The sequence below is a fragment of the Canis aureus genome, chromosome 21, assembly GCF_053574225.1.
Source record: "Canis aureus isolate CA01 chromosome 21, VMU_Caureus_v.1.0, whole genome shotgun sequence".
In the NCBI taxonomy this organism is placed as follows: Eukaryota; Metazoa; Chordata; class Mammalia; order Carnivora; family Canidae; genus Canis; species Canis aureus.
The window spans coordinates 20,839,131-20,856,110 of NC_135631.1; the positions used below are offsets into that span (position 1 = coordinate 20,839,131).

Here is a 16,980-nt window from a genome sequence, read left to right on the forward strand (position 1 = left end):
TAAATGAAAGAAGACAGACAAAAAAGACCACATACCGTATAATTCCATTTGCCAATCCTGGACAATGACGTGTCCAGAACTGGAAAATCTACAGAGATAGAAAGTAGATTCATAGGTGCCAAAGGAAGGGAGGAGAGGGGAACTGAGTGACTAACAGGTATGAGGTTCCTTTTTTGGGGTGATGGAAATGTTCTGGAATCAGTGGTGATGGTTGTACAACCGAGTGAATACACTAAAACCACTGAATTTGTACACTTTGAAATGGTTAAAATAATAGATTTCATGTTATATAAATTTTAATTCAATTTAAAAAAGCTACCAATTGAGGAACTGGAGCTTAATCCCACTGGAGAAGCCAAGAGTCTGTGTAAAGTGGGTTGGGTCACAGTTACCTCAACCAAGAGGTGAGGAAGCTGGGGTATTTATATATTAACTCCCATTAGCCACTGACTGAATAAGATTGCTTCAATGCAATCCCTATCAAGATCCCAGTGGCATTTTTCACAGAGATAGAGAACAAACAATCCTAACATTTGTATGGAACCACAAAAGACCCCATATAGCTAAAGCAATCTTGAGAAAGAATAGCAAAGCTGGATATATCATGCTCCCTGATTTCAAACTATATTACAAAGCTTTGGTGATAAAAAGTCTGGATGTGGTATAAAAACAGACACATAGATCAATGGAATAGAATACACAGTCCAAAAATAAACCCATGCATATTTTTTCAATTAATTTAAAATAAAGGAGGCAACAATATACAGTGAAAAAAGGGCAGTCTCCTTAATAAATGGCTTTGGGAAAACTGGACAGCCACATGCAAAAGGATGAAACTAGACCACCATCTTATGCCATACACAAAATTTAACTCAAAATGAATTGGATTTTAACATAATACCTGAAACCACAAAACTCCTAGAAGAAAATATAGGTGGTAAACTCCGTGACATCACTCTTGGTGATATTTTGGATCTGACTCCAAAAACAAAGGCAACAAAAACAAAAATAAACAAGTGGGACTACATCAAACTAAAAGGATTCTGCACAGCACAAAAATCATCAACAAAATTAAAAGGCAATATTCCCAAAGGGACAAAATATTTGCAAATCCTATATCTGATGAGGGGTTAACATCAAAATATATTGAAAACTCATACAAATCAATAGGAAAAAAGCAAACGATCCAATTAAAAAATGGGTAGAGAGGATCTGAATAGACACTTTTCAAAAAAAAACATACAGGTGGCCGACACATGAAACGATGGTCAATATCACTCAACATTAGGCAAAAATGCAAACCACAACAACAATGAGATATCACCTCATACCTGTTAGAATGAGTATTTCAAAAAGACAAAGAACAACAATTTTTGGCAAGGGTGTGGAAAAAAGGGAACCCTTGTGCACTGTTGGTGGGGATTTAAAATTGGTGTAGCCACCACAGAAAACAGTATGGAAGTTCCTCAAAAAATTAAAAATAGAAATACCATATGATCCAGCAATTCTACCTCTGGGCATTTATCCAAAGTAAGTGAAAACATTAATTTGAAAGGATATATGCATCTCTTTGTTCACTGCAGTATTATTTACGATAACCAGGACATGGAAACAACATAAGTATACACTGATGGATGAATGGATAAGAAGATGAAGTATGTCCACACACACACACACACACACACACACACTCACACACACACTGGAATATTACTCAGCCATTTGCAACAACAAGGATGGACCTTGAGGGTATTATGATGAGTGAAATTAAGTCAGAGAAAGACAAATACCCTATGAACTAATTTATATGTGGAATCTAAATAAATGAGACTTATAGATACAGAGAACAGAATAGTGGTGCCACAGGGGAGAGGGGCTGGAGGGTGAATGAAATGGGAGTCAAGAGGTACAAGCTTCCAGTCATAAAAGAAGTAAGTCATGGGGATGTAATGTACAGCAGGGTGACTATAGTCAATAGTATTGTCCTGCATATTTGAAAGTTGCAAGAAGAGTAAATCTTAACATTTTTTCATCACAAGAAAAGAAACAAGGTTTTGTAGCTTTGTATACTGATGGATAGTAACTGGATTTATTGTGGTTGTCATAGTGTGTACAAATATCAAATCATTATGTTGTACGCCTGAAACTAGTATAACGGTATATGTCAATTATATCCCAATTTTTAAAAGTCTGTATAAAATGCATCCCAGTGCTAGACACAGAGAAACTTTCAACAGATGTGAGTTATTTTTATAGAAAACTCAATATGGTTATGTAAGTTGATCAAGGGACAGCTGGGTGGCTCAGTGTCTGTCTGCCTTTGGCTCAGGACGTGATCCCAGTGTCCAGGATCGAGTCCCACCATTGGGCTCCCTGCGAGGAGCCTGCTTCTCCCTCTGCCTATGTCTCTGCCTCTTTCTCTCTGTGTCTCTCATGAATAAATAAACAAAATCTTTTAAAAGAATTATAGGTCGATCAAAATTGCACAGCTAATGCAGAGTGGAGGTAGGATTTACTTAGATCTATATATGACGCAGTCCTTTTTTTTTTCACAGCACTATCTTTCATATAGAGAATTATATTAACCAAATACATACGAACCATCTTGTAAACATACATCAGAAGGCAATCATGCCAACACTGCATTCAGAGGCTATGACATCTTTATATCCTTACTCTCTCCTTCTCCCTGATGTTGGGGGAAGCAGCTGCTTTTCTCACAAAAAGGCCCGAGGGCTGATGTTATTTTCTGCTCAAGTTTAAATATATGTGTTTTTTTTGTACAGACGCTCATTTGCTATTCAAAGCCTGCACATTTGCTGACAATTTAGTGCAAAGGACCAAGATATACGAACACCTGAGACTGCAGGAACAGCAGGGCGACACTTTCTCACTCACGTGTCAGTCCACCTGTTCTCCTCTTGAATAACCTGACTCTCAGCTCAACAAAAGAGTGCACTAGCAGAAGAAACTGGAAGGAATCTCTTCCCATAATGTCCTGCATGTACTCCCAACTAAGGGCATGCTGGAGGAATGACATGAGGAAATGGGGCTCAGAAGCCAAGCCTACCTGATTAAGTAGTGGTTGATAATAGTGTCGAAGTAGCTGTAATACACAGCATTGTTCACATGGCCATACTGGTCATTGTCCTGCCACCTCGTCTGGATGGGTAAGAAGTACCCATAGTCCTCATGGTGTTGATGACAATCCACAACTCTCTGGTTCTTTGGTGATGTCCCCAAGGAACGGACATTCCTAGGAAGCAACCTCGAGACCCAGCAGGCCATAGTTGGTGATTGCTGTCCTGGAGCAGACCTTTAAGAAGAAAGCAACAAAGGATAAGGCTAATGTGCAGAAATCCTGACTGCAGGTTTACAAAAGCAATTTCATTAAATTTTGGCAATTGGTTTCAAAAGGAAATTCGATTTTTTTCCCTAGAAAATAAATCATCCCTGATAATCCAAGTCCTTGTCATAAATCTATTTACTTTTTTAAAGGACTCTTTACTAAAAAGGCTTTTTCAGACATTGACAGAAACAAATGAGGCCTCTTTTGAATTTGACTAGTGGAAATTTAAAGTATATTTGTATGGAGGTCTTCTGTTCCACAAAGTATTTCCAAAGCAAGTTCCTTCCTTCCTTCCTTCCTTCCTTCCTTCCTTCCTTCCTTCCTTCCTTCCTTCCTTTCTTTTTTTTTTTTAAGATTTATTTACTTTACTTGAGAGAGTGGGTAGGGTCAGAGGGAGAGAAAATCTTAAACTGATTCCATGCTAATCATGAAGCCTGAGGCAGGGCTCGATCTCACAACCCTGAGATCTCAACCTGAGCCGAAACTGAGGGTCAGACACTTAACTGACTTCACCACCCAGGCACCCCAGGGTGGGTACATTTATACTGAAATCTATAACACCACTCAGGGCATAAAGATAGAACTCAGGCAACCAGTATAAAATAAAATGTTTGCCAGAAGATATTATCAACTGAGGCTACCAACTATCAAGGCTTTTTGAAAGTGTGTTCTTTCTCTTGGGATGAAAGTAACTTTCCAAAAATGGGGAAAAATTTTTTAAATGCATAACAAAGTGGGGGAATAGCCAACAACCCAACAACAGCAGTTATATGCATTATTCCAGTCTGATATTTATGTATCTGTATATGCATTCTTAAACTGGCCCATACTGCACATGCCACGTCATCATCTCTTGTGCCCAACAGTAGATCATTATTATGTGTACATATTCTTCTACATCATTAGTAATGCTGAGTTCCATAATATTCCATTGTACTGAAACACTACAATTTATCAAATCCCCTATTGTTGCACACTTAGGACTCTGCTTCCAATTTTATTGACTGAGAGTAGAATCTTTGTAAATAAATCTACTCCCCACACAACCACGATAATTTTCTTAGGGTAAACACCTAGCAGCAGAATTGCTGAGTCCAAGGGCAAATAAATTATTAAAGATTTTGATATAAATCAATGCCCTCCGGAAAGGTGGTGCCAACTTAGACCCTCCCCAGCAGTGTATGAGCAGGTCAATTTCCTTGTCAATTTTAAAATGCTTTGTGAATTTGACAGTGTCATTTCTCTCATTTCCATACAAATATAATGAAACGTGCTAAGTAGAGAGATGACTCATGCCACCAGCAATGATAGAAGAACTAGGATCAGAATACACCGAAAGTGGTTTGAGAATCACTATAAAAGCGAGATGAGGGATCCCTGGGTGGCGCAGCGGTTTAGCGCCTGCCTTTGGCCCAGGGCGCGATCCTGGAGACCGGGATCGAGTCCCACGTCGGGCTCCCGGTGCATGGAGCCTGCTTCTCCCTCTGCCTGTGTCTCTGCCTCTCTCTCTCTCTGTGACTATCATACATAAATAAATAAAAATTAAAAAAAAAAAGCGAGATGACATGTAATAGAAGAACTGTTGGAGGGATCCCTGGGTGGCTCAGCGGTTTGGCGCCTGCCTTTGGCCCAGGGCGCAGTCCTGGGGTCCTGGGATCAAGTCCCGTGTCGGGTTCCTGGCATGGAGTCTGCTTCTCCTTCCTCCTGTGTCTCTGTCTCTCTCTCTCTCTCTCTCTCTCTCATAAATAAATAAATAAATCTTTAAAAAAAAAAAAAAAAGAACTGTTGGAAGCTAAGAGCAAATAATCAAGGCAGCAGGACTTCACAGGCTGTAACCCTGGGGACAGGGGAACACACAAGTGAGCCCTGCCCTTGCTACTGCTGTTCCTCATCGGTGGGTTTGCCAGCTTGCCAGGTGGGCAGGGAATAAAGTCGGAGAGATGGCATCAACCTACAGCTCATGGTAGTCTTGCCGTGTTGGAAGAGGGGACAAAAAGTGATAGGCCGACATCCTGGAGAAAGGTGAACTGTAGAGAAGGTTCCCCTTGGGGCACCTGCTGCCTCCAACACTGCTTGTGCTCTGATGAGACAAACAGACTAAAAACCTAAGGAGAAAATACGAGTCTCATTGTGCTGAGGATGCAAGAATCAGCTTTCAGGGCTGCTGAGGACAAGGGTAAAGACTCCAGATTTTCAGTTTCAACCCGAGAAGGGCTACCCCGTTAACTGAGGACAAGCCTTAAATTGATCAGTTTCAAACAAGCTTGTCTACCCAAATATCATCTGTCAGCAGAAGGAAACTAAATCATCTCTAGAGGAAAATAATACCACCTATAGCCTCTACAACTTCTCATAAACAACGTCTGGCATCCGGTCGAAACCAACCAGGCCTACCAGGAAAGAGGAACAAATGATCAAAACCCAAAATCATTTTTAAAAAAAAGACAATAAAGAGACTCAGAGACTCACACAAATTTTAAGACAGCCATGATTGCCAGACATCACAGATGAAGGGCTAACATCTACCCTAATACATAAGGAACTCTAAATAAGAGGGTTAAGATTTTTAAAAACCCAATAGAAAAATAAGTGAAAGTCACAAAGAGATAATTCACAAATGTTTTTAAATGGCCTTTTAACATATGAAAAGATGAACTTCATAAGAGAAATTATAAGATTCTCTTCATAATAGAATTTATATATACTATTTATGCTATTTATATAAAGCATATGTAAACTCTACACATAGCATAATTTATAACTATGATGAGTTACCATTTCTCAATTATTAAATTTGGTAAAAATACAGAGCTTGACAGCACATTCTTCTGACAGGACTGTAAGGAAAGAGACACTCTTAGACACTGCTGGTGGGAATGTCCCTCACCTCTATGGGAGGAGAATTTGACAATATCTAACAAAATTACAAGTGAGTTTACCTTTTCACTCATATCTAAGAATTTACCTTGAAGGTACACCTTCAAGAATACAAAAATACGTATGAACAAGGAATATCACTATTTGTTATTGAAAAAATATTATGATAAAAGATACACAGAAGACTGGTTGCATAAACTATGGTACATTCCCAGGATGGTATATTCTACAGCTGTAAATAAAAACTAAAGAAGGTGTGATAAGGAGTGATTTCCAGGATGTATTTGCAGTCAGTCAAAATAAGCAAAGTGCAATAAACCATATATAGTATCCTACTTCTGTGTGAGAGAGAAGAGATAATAAGCTCTTTTCTGGGAGATACTGGCTAGCTGGAGCAAGGCAGAGGGAGAGCACCAAGATGGTATCCACAACCTATGTTCCTTGAAAGCAGCTTTATTAGATGTATGCCAGACCTGAAGCCCACTCATCAGAACAAAGCTCCAGGACAGGCAAAAAGGCCTGTTTCACAGGACTGGGGTGTGCTTCAGTCTACTATCTGTGCAATGCCCTGGAGGTGGCACCCTGCCAAGAACTCTCTCTCTCTGATAGCCATAGTCTCCTGAGACCCAGCAATGCAAGCCCCTACCCCACCCCGAGCTACTAAAGCCAGACGATCAAGGGGTGTCCTCTGGATAGCAGCTGCAAAAAACAGGGCACCAAACACAAAGGCTCCTATCCAGGAAATGCTGGTGCTCTAGAGCACGGCAAAGAGAGAGCATAAAGATGGCACCAGCCAGTCTCCATCCCCAGAGAATGTTCCAGCAGTCTACCAGATGTGTTAAATTAGATGCCTATCCTCCAGGCTGATGCTTTAATAAGATAATTATTTATTTATATTTACGAAAAGAAACTCAAGAGGCCTGAACCTGAAACATTATAATGAGGGTGCATTAACAATGTGGATAGGGGTGAAGAAGGGGAAGTAACACTCCGCTGAATATAGCTTTTTGTGTAATTTTGGGGTTTATGTTAATGTTTTACATACACAAGATGATGACAGGGATGATGATGATGATGATGATGATGATGATGATGAAGTTAAATTAACAATGATGGAAGAGAAAGAAATATAAAATGGAATATAAACAGAAACATATGAGCCCAACTATATTTCTAATGAGTGACAATCACACTGAAGGGAAAAATAATTACTTTTTCTTTTTCTTTTTAAAGATTTTATTTATTCATGACAGAGAGAGAGAGAGGCAGAGATATAGGCAGAGGGAGAAGCAGGCTCCATGCAGGGAGCCTGATGTGGGACTCCATCCCAGGACTCTAGGATCATGTCCTGAGCCGAAGGCAGACTCTTAACTGCTGAACCACCCAGATGTCCCAATAATTACTTTTTAATACAGAATTTTGACTCTATACCCTCAGTCTAAAGACAAAAATTTTTTACAAATACTAAACACTGGCTAGTGCACATGTTTTTTTATAGCAGTAGGGTTAACAATCCTGAAACTGCTTTCTGTGAATCTAAGACTGGGAAAAAAGAGATATGCCAAGGATAATGTGAGCCAAGTTTCTCCCTTGCCAAAAGGATTTACAAATAGAAGAAAAATTAAAATGAACCTTCTGGTGCTAGATTAGACTTTGAAGTATCAATATGAACTCATAGATTAGAGATAGAAAGAGATTTCTTAGCCCCATTGAGCCTAGACACAATGGCACTCCAGTAGCAAAATGATTATACGTAAGTGTCCAGATCTTAGGTGCTACACACCTTTCTCCACAAAAAGAAACCAGAATGCTTTAGAGAAATGACTGATTCCAGTGGTGGGGCAGATAAAATAAAAGACGATTCTGGAATACCTCACTGTGCCAGCAAGTAAAGAAATGTTCAAAGAAGATGGTAAAAGTTCATAGAAGCCTAACTGAGGGGGTTTGAAATGACCAAATCTGTACTATTTGAGCATTAAATTTGAAAATAAGATCAATGGGTGGCACCTAGGTAGCTCAGTCAGTTGGGTGTCTAACTTGATTTAGGTTTAGGTCATGATCTCAACGTTGCGAGATCAAGTCCCACATCAGGCCCTTGCTGGGCATGGAGCCTGCTTGGGATTCTCTCTCCCTTTCCCTCTGACCCCTCACTGCTCTCTCCCTTTCTAAAAAGAACAAATAAATAAAATTAGATTAATGAATTATAAACTTTTCTTTTTTTAAAGGTTTTATTTATTTATTCAAGAGAGACAGAGAAGTCAGAGACATAGGCAGAGGGAGAAGCAGGCTCCTCGCAGGGAGCCCGATGTGGGACCCAATCCCAGAACCCCGGGATCACACCCTGAGCAGAAGGTAGAGGCTGAACTGCTGAGCCACCCAGGCGTCCTGATTATAAACTTCTCAAATAAGTCTTCAAAATTAATAAATGGGGTTAAAGGAAAAGTTATTCTTTATGTAAGTATGCCAAGTAATAAGTGTAGAAAGGATAATAGATTTAAAAATCATCATTTTGCAAATATCACAGTAATAACTGATTCAGTCAAGAATCATCAATGGATGCTAAAATACACTAGGTACAAGTTTGGTGAGGAATATAATATTTATATGATCCCCAAATATTTCTCCCACAAATTACTTACCCATTATAAACAGTGACTTTATGGTGGATCACACACAAAGACAGTATGATTTATCCAAGTCAATTATACCAATAACGAACCAAGAGACTAAGACACAATATCACATCTGTGTCATTTCTGGCAACAATGCATTATCTGAATCAAACATGATGAAGCATCAGAAAAATCAAAATCGAGGAACATTCCACAAAGTAACAGTTCTATACTCTTAAAAAAATATCAAGATCATGAAAGATAAATAAGAGTGGAAGAATTATTTTAATTAAGAGAGATTAAATAGCCCTAAATGCATGATCCTAGATCACATACTGGACTGGGAAAAAGTGTAGCTATAAAGATCATTATTGGGATAACTGATAAAATTTGAATTTAAATTGTAGATCACACAGTAATATTGTATCAATATTAAACTTTCTAATTTTGATAGTTATACTGTGGTTATGTAAGATGAATTCCTTGTTTTCAGTAAACACAAACTGAAGAATTTAGGAATAAAGAAGCATGACATCTGCAACATCCTGTCAAATGATTCAGAAAGAAATAATGTGTGTGAATGTGGCAGGGGATAACACCTATACATGGAAGAGAGGGTGATAAAGCAAATGAGGAAAAATGTAACACATTTGTGACTCTAGGTAGAAGATACACAGTAATGCTTTCCATAATTCCTACAAGTTTTCTGTACACTTGAAATTCTTAAAAAAAAATTAAGGCTGATCCAAAAAGATATCATTCATATGTTCAAAAAACAGGTAAAAAATATGATCATTTTACCAGAGCACTGGAATCTACTAAATATAATCATTATATTATGAACTCAGTAGATAGGTAAAACAACAGATTAGTCACAGTAGAAGAAAAAATTAATTAACTGGAACATAGGTCAGCCTAAATATTCAGATTGAAGCACAAACAGATAGATTTAAAATACAAATAAGCGTGACTGACATATATTGGATAGCACTTTTTTAAAGTGCTATTGTTAATAATTGTTGTAATTAAAGTTCTAGATAAACAGGAGGCAGGTAATGAGTAAGAAGCAATAGTTGAAGAGATACAGAAAAATTTCCCAAACTGAAAGACAGAGAGCCACAGATTCAAGAATCACTGTAATGCCCATTTGGTTAAATTAAAGAAAAGCAACCATAACAAAACTGCTGGAACCCAAAGACTCTTGAAGAAAAAAAGACAAGACATTTTACCTTCAAATAACAACCTAAGTTGACTTATTCGATGGAAATAATGGAAAACGGAAGACAAAAAAATGGCACCTTTAAAGTTCTTAAAGTAAATAATTGCAAAGCTAGAATTCTACACCCAGAGAAAATATCCTTCAAAAATGAAATCTAAATAAATAGCCATTTTAACAAAACCTGAGAGAATTCATCCCAGCAGATTTTAAGCAGGACAATGATCCTTAATGGAAGCATAATAAGACAGAAAAGAATGAAGAGTACTGAATAAAGAGTACTGGAAAAGGTACATAGTGGGTAAATTTAAATTAATATTGACTGCTTAAACAATAATATGATTAATATCTTCTGGTTTTTAACATATGCATATGATATAAATATATATAGACATATATTTAAAATAGTCCACAATAGGAGCAAAGGGATAATAGAGCAAATTTAGTTCTAAGGTCCTTGCATTCTTCAGTAAGTGGTAAGAATCCTAACTTAAGGTTCACTGTAAGTCCAGAATGCATGTTGTAACCTCTAGGATAATAACAAAAATAATAGAAAATGAATATTTAATTAACAAAAGGAAAACTAATCAATAAAAACATATTTTCAAATCCAAAAGAAGGAAATATGTAAGATGAAATGACCAAAAAACAGATGAGACAAACAAAAAACGAACAGTAAGGTAGTAGACTTAAGAAAAAAATAGCAAAAATTACATTAGTTGTAACTAAATACTCCAAATAATAGACAAAAATTGTAAAAATTGATTTTTCTTAAACCCAACTACACATTACTTAAATGTAAGGACACAGAAAAGCTTAGACTAAAAAGATTGAAAACATACAAACATCAACAACAACAGAAAAAGGCTGGTATAAATGTACTAAAGACAGGCAAAATAGATTTTAAGAAAAGAAGTAATACTATACAGAAAGAAACTTTTGGTAAAGGGAGAAGTTCAATTAAACATGAAGATCTCACAACATAGTCTCAAATGTAGCAAAAGCTAACAAAACCAAAGGAGTAACAAATTCCCAATCCCAGTAGACAGCTTTAACACACCTCTCTCAGCTAAAAGAACAAGAAGAAAATGAATTAGTTAAAAGAAAATTAGAGCAGTGTGATCAACAAACTTAACATAGCACCCAATGATTATAGAATATACCTGAGTTTCAAGTAGCTCTAGAACAGTTACCAAAATAAAATATACCAGCCTGTAAAAAAAGTCTCAACAAATTTAAAAGAATTAAAATCAGAATATGCTCTCTCACCACAGTGGAACTAATCTAAAAAACAATAACATTGAAAAAACTTTGAAAATCCTTAAATACCTGAAAATCAATTAATAAAGTTGCAAATAACCTAGGAGTTAAGTAAGAAATCATAATAGATATACAATAAAACATTTTCAACAGAATAAAATGCAAATATGATACATAAAAATTTGTGGGATACAGCTCATCTATACTTAGAGAAAATATAATAATTAAGTGAAAAATCTAAGGATGAAAAATCAATGATCTAAGGATCCACCTCAAGAAGCAGGAAAAGGAACAGCAAATTAAACTCAAAGAAAGGACAAGAGCAATAATAAAAGGACAAAAATTAATTAAATAAGAAAAAAAGTATAATAGAGCACAGGTCAGTAAACTTTTTCTATAAAGGGACAGAGTAAATACTTCAGACCTCGTAAGCTACATGATCTATCACAACTATTCAACTCTGCCATTGTAGTACAAAAGTAAGCACAGACAATACAGAAATGAATGGATTCAAATGTTTTCCAATAAAACTGTATTTACAAAAACAGGTGATGGGCTGATCTGACCAGAAGCCATATTTTGCCAATCCCTGTAATAGAGGAATACAACAAAACTGAAAGTTGGCTCTTTAAATTAAAAAAAAAGAAGTAGAAGAATTGATAAAATGCTAATAATACTATAAGGTGGAAAAGAACATCACTACAGATCTTACAGGCATTAAAAATATTAGAGGCATTATAAATAACTGTAGACCAACAAATCTGATAATTCTGATGAAATGGACAGATACCTTTTTTAAAATACTAATTTACCAAAAGCAACACAAGATGATAGATCTAGATAATCCAGATAGTATTATGCCTATTAAAAATAAGAACCTGTAATTTAAAGCCTATTCATAAAGAAAACTTCAGGTCCGAATCGCTTCATCAGTAAATTATTTAAACATTTCAAAAAGAACCAACACCAATCTTATATAAATTATTTCATAGAATGGATAAAATAAAATCACTTCTGAATTCATTTTACATGGTCCATAAACTTAGCAATAAATAATTATTACCAGAAAGAAAAAGTATAAGCCAATCTCTCTCATGAACATAGATGAAAAAAATCTGACAAAACCAAATAAAAATATTAGCACATCAAATCCTATGATACAGAAAAAGAATAGATTTCAACCAAGTTAATTCATAACAGTAATACAAGGCTACTTTAACATCTGAAAATCAATCAATATAATTTACCCCATTAACTAAGTAAGAAAAATTATATAGTCACTAAATAGATGCCGCCCAAAAAAAGGCATTTGATGAGATTTAATGCCTGTTCATGGTGTTTAAAAATCTTGATAAACTAGTAATAGAAGGAAACTTCCTATTCCCCTGAGATTGGGAATGAAAACAGTGTCTGATATCATCACTTCTATTAAGCACTGTAATGTTTACTGTACTATTAAACATTATCATCATTGTATTTCCATTAAGCATGGTGATCCAAAGGAAAGAAATTAAAATTATTAAAATTATTTTTTAAGTTGTAAAAAAAAATCTGTGTCATTGGCGACAGATGATATGATTAAATACATAAAATATTCAAAATAATCTACAAATAAAAGTGAATTTAGCAGTCATGGGATATAGATATCATACTTAAAAGTCAATTATATTTCTATATACTAACACTGAACAACTGGGAAATGAAATTTTAAAACAATATCATTGACATTATTATAATATAAGCTATCTAAGAATATCCAGCATCAAAAATACCAGATACGAGGAACAAAGCTAACAAAAAACATGTAAGATGCATACATTGAAAACTACAAAGCATTGCTGAGAGAAATTAAGGAAGGGCTACATAAATGGAGGGATGTACTATGTCCATGGATTAGAAGACTATTGCAAAGTACGTCAGTTCTCTGCATTGATCTTGAAGTTCAATGTAAACCCAATCAAAACTTGAGCCGGCTTTTCTATAAAAATTAATAAACTGATCCTAAATTTTTACTTGGAGAGACAAAAGAGCTAGAATAGCCAAAAGAAACATGAAAAAGAATAAAGTTAAAGAATTTACATGATCAAATATCAAGATGTATTATAAAGTACAGGGTAATTAAAATATTGGTAGTGTATACAGGATAGACAAATAAATCACTGATACAGAATAGAGGGTCTATGAAATAGACCACTCATATAAGGCCACCTAATTTATGAAAAAAGTGCTATGAAATGCAATGGGGAAAAGATGGTGTGTTTAATAACTGACTTTTTTTAATGAAACTTTAACCTACCTCAAAGCATGCACACATGTCAATTCCACATCAATTACAGATCTAAATGTAAAAGGAAGAACAATAAACCTTCTGGAAAGTAAGACAGGCTATATTCTTAATGTTGAAGTGAGCAAAATAAATCTCTGAATACAGAACATAAAAATCACTTACCATAAAAGAAAAGATTAATAAATATAACTTCCTCAAATTTAAGAATTTATGTTTATCAAAAGATATCAGTAATGCAATACACACATCCAGCAAAGAACTCATATCGAATATATACAGAGAACTTCTAAAAATCAATGAGAAAAAAATGGACAACTCAATTTTTTTTAAATAAGCAAAAGACTTACATAGGCACATCATGAAAGAGGATATACAAATGGTCAATAAGCATAATGAAAGGTGCTAACCATCATTAACCATCAGGAAAATGCAATGATAACTACAATGATTTCACTTTTAAGCCCCTCAGAATGGCTAAAATTTTATTTTGTTGGTGAGCATGTAAAGCAACTAGAACTTTAATACTCTTCTGGTGGGAGTATGAATGGTAGCTATCATTCGGGAATCTATTTCACAGTATATACTAAAACTGTACAAACACCTATCCTGTGATCCAACAATTCCACTCCTTTGTATATATCCAACAGAAAAGCATACATATGTCCACCCAAAGACACAGACAAGAATACCTATAGCAACATTGTTCACGTAGCCCCAAACTGGAAACAAAATGAATAGTAGGATGGATAAATAGTGGTAGACTCATGCAATAGAGGACTACACAACAATGAAAAATGACTTTCTGATACACATAATCACATTAATATATCTCAACAGAAATAATTTTGAGGGAAAGAAACAAAACACAAAAGAGTACTTGCTGTATGACTGCACTCATATAAAGTTCCAAAATGAATCAGAGTGATTCTTACTTTTGATAAATAATGGGGTGGGACATAAAGAATGTCTTTGCAGCGTTAGTTGTGTTCTACAACTTGGACTGGGTGGTGCTTACATGGGTATATTACTCTGCAGAAACTTATCAAACTTCTTTCACTTGTGAATATGCTGTACATCAAACAAAACATTCTCCCCAAAAGTATGCTATGTGGACAGAAGTTATGTGATTAGATTAAGTCTCCAGTGTCCAGAGGAGTCTGTCATTTTTTTATACAGGGAATTTATCTCTTGTCCACTCTAATGCTAACTCAAAAAAACTTGAGGAAGTTAAGATTCTTCTTCATCCATATAAGGCCTTGTTATATCAGCTGTTTTATGGATGTGCACATACAACCCCAAGCAGACACTGATACAATGGATTTTAACTCTCACTTAGTAAAAAAAGAAAGCAATGTCTTAGAATTTTTGCTGACCTGAAAATAACCTGCCATCTAGGTGACATGTAAAAGGAGAAGGTTCTTAAACGTGTACATTTTTACAGTAAACTTTTTGTAAGGAATAAGCCTTCATCACCTGTACCTTTTGAGAACACAGGTGTTAATATTCATTCACTTGAACACACACAAATATCTCAAAATAAATAAAAGAATGCTCTGCATGGTGCTGAGTACCAGGGGGTATTTTGACTGACCACCAAGAGAAAGTAGAGGGAAAGTATTTTTTAAAGCAATTTTAAAGAACTGTATTGCAAGTAGCAAAGAACACTAGCATACCCAAAGGAAATCAATTTTGACACCTGCTTCATAGATATTCAGATTTTACAAACAATACTAATGGCATTCCAAACCCTTTGGGAAGTGCCCTGACTTCACAAAGTAAATCACCACAAATGGGCACTTGCTGAAGCCTAAGTACGTGGGGGAGGAGGATCCTGCCATGCAAAGAAATTCTCAGGAAACTGTGAAGATATTAGCTATTTTACTCAATTTATTCCAAGCTGAAACATAATAGTACATTATAAATCTCTTTTGATTTTACTTAATCTAATGAAAAAATGTTCATCTTTTTGATAAGTGCTCATTAGCCATTTTTTTCTGACATAAACAGACAAGAAAGATGTTCTTGTGCTGCATTTAAAACACAACTCAGCTAATTACAGTGCAATGACGCAAAGAACAAAATCAACGCACTGAAGTTTCTCACTTGAATTGTCTTTATAGTTGAATTAAAAATCTAACCAAAAAAAAAAATGTTTTAAAGGGCCCCAGCAGTGTATTTTGTACTTGGGTTGAATAATGTTTAAGTAAACAAAGGCCAAATTCTAGCACATGATATAAAATTTAAGATTTTCTAATGTCATTTACTCTCTAAAATTAGTTGCTGAATTTATGAACAGGAGGATTACATGCTTGGAGGGGGAGCAGTGTGATCTCCTTTTGGGAAATGGTGATAAATCTGTATAAGCAACTCACCCAATTTTACCCAGTCCCTGGTAAGGACCAAAAGCCAACACGTAGATAATATGGGGTGGGAGCCAGGCAAGGGCATATAATAGCATAAAGCTAACTGATTGCATAAGAATCAAACTTTCAGCCCAGGCTGATGCCTAGACTTTCTAGGAATATCAGATGGCTTGAGCTTCTTGAAACTCAGAGTATTAATCCACTGAAACTTTATTCTGATCCCATCTAAGAGAATTAATGCCATTTCCCAAAACGCTTGATTCATGCTCCAGGAAGAATTTCAACTACAGTAATCTGATCCTTGGGGTATCTTAAATCCGGCCTATTACCTAAACGATCATTTTACTGATTTTTTTAAAGTCATATTTTACTGTTAAATATGTTTACCCGAAGCTAGAAACTTTAAAAATTATTTTAGCTCTATGACACATAATTCATGCATATTGCACCCAAACTCACAAGACAAAAACATCACAGAGAGAAGTAAGTAAAATTGATTACTTAGCTATGTCACTTCTTCCTACCCTATGAAGTCAGCATTTAAATAAACACATGCAGCCTTTTTAAAGCTTGTTTTAATGAACAAACAGGACAGCAAGAGAACAGTCTAAAAAAGACACACATCTGTGTCTGACATTAATTCAAACTGCTCTAATGTGTGTTAAGACAATGGTTCTCCTTCATAACAGAGACAGAAGCACAGTATAGCTGTACCTTGGAGGAAAATACTTTGGAGGTTACAAATTCAGGGTCAAAGAGACAGAGATTCAAGTCCCAACTCCACCACTTGCCCCTCAAGGAAACCTGGACAAGATTCATCACTTTTCTAAGCTTCATAAATGAATAAATAGTAGGGGAAATAATATCTACATTGCTGTTATGCATATTCAGTGAGATGATCAGGAGAAGGCAGTTAGCACAAGGCTTGACCCACTAAGATTCAAATTTCAGCTGAGATTAATGAACCACCAACAGGGCACAAGTCTCAAGGATCTTTCCAGGAGCGAGGAACCATC

General features: G+C 35.8%; 1 protein-coding gene across 2 annotated transcripts in view; it reads right to left on the bottom strand.

The window, feature by feature from the left end:
- Positions 1-16,980, bottom strand: part of LOC144292722 (uncharacterized) — a 172,113-nt gene that overhangs the window by 84,794 nt on the left and 70,339 nt on the right. For both annotated transcript variants that reach the window (XM_077863466.1, XM_077863465.1), the window contains one exon: positions 3,071-3,316. In XM_077863466.1, coding sequence (XP_077719592.1) covers positions 3,071-3,288 — 218 coding nt within the window. In that variant the 5' untranslated portion in view covers positions 3,289-3,316. The remainder of the gene's footprint in view (positions 1-3,070; positions 3,317-16,980) is intronic.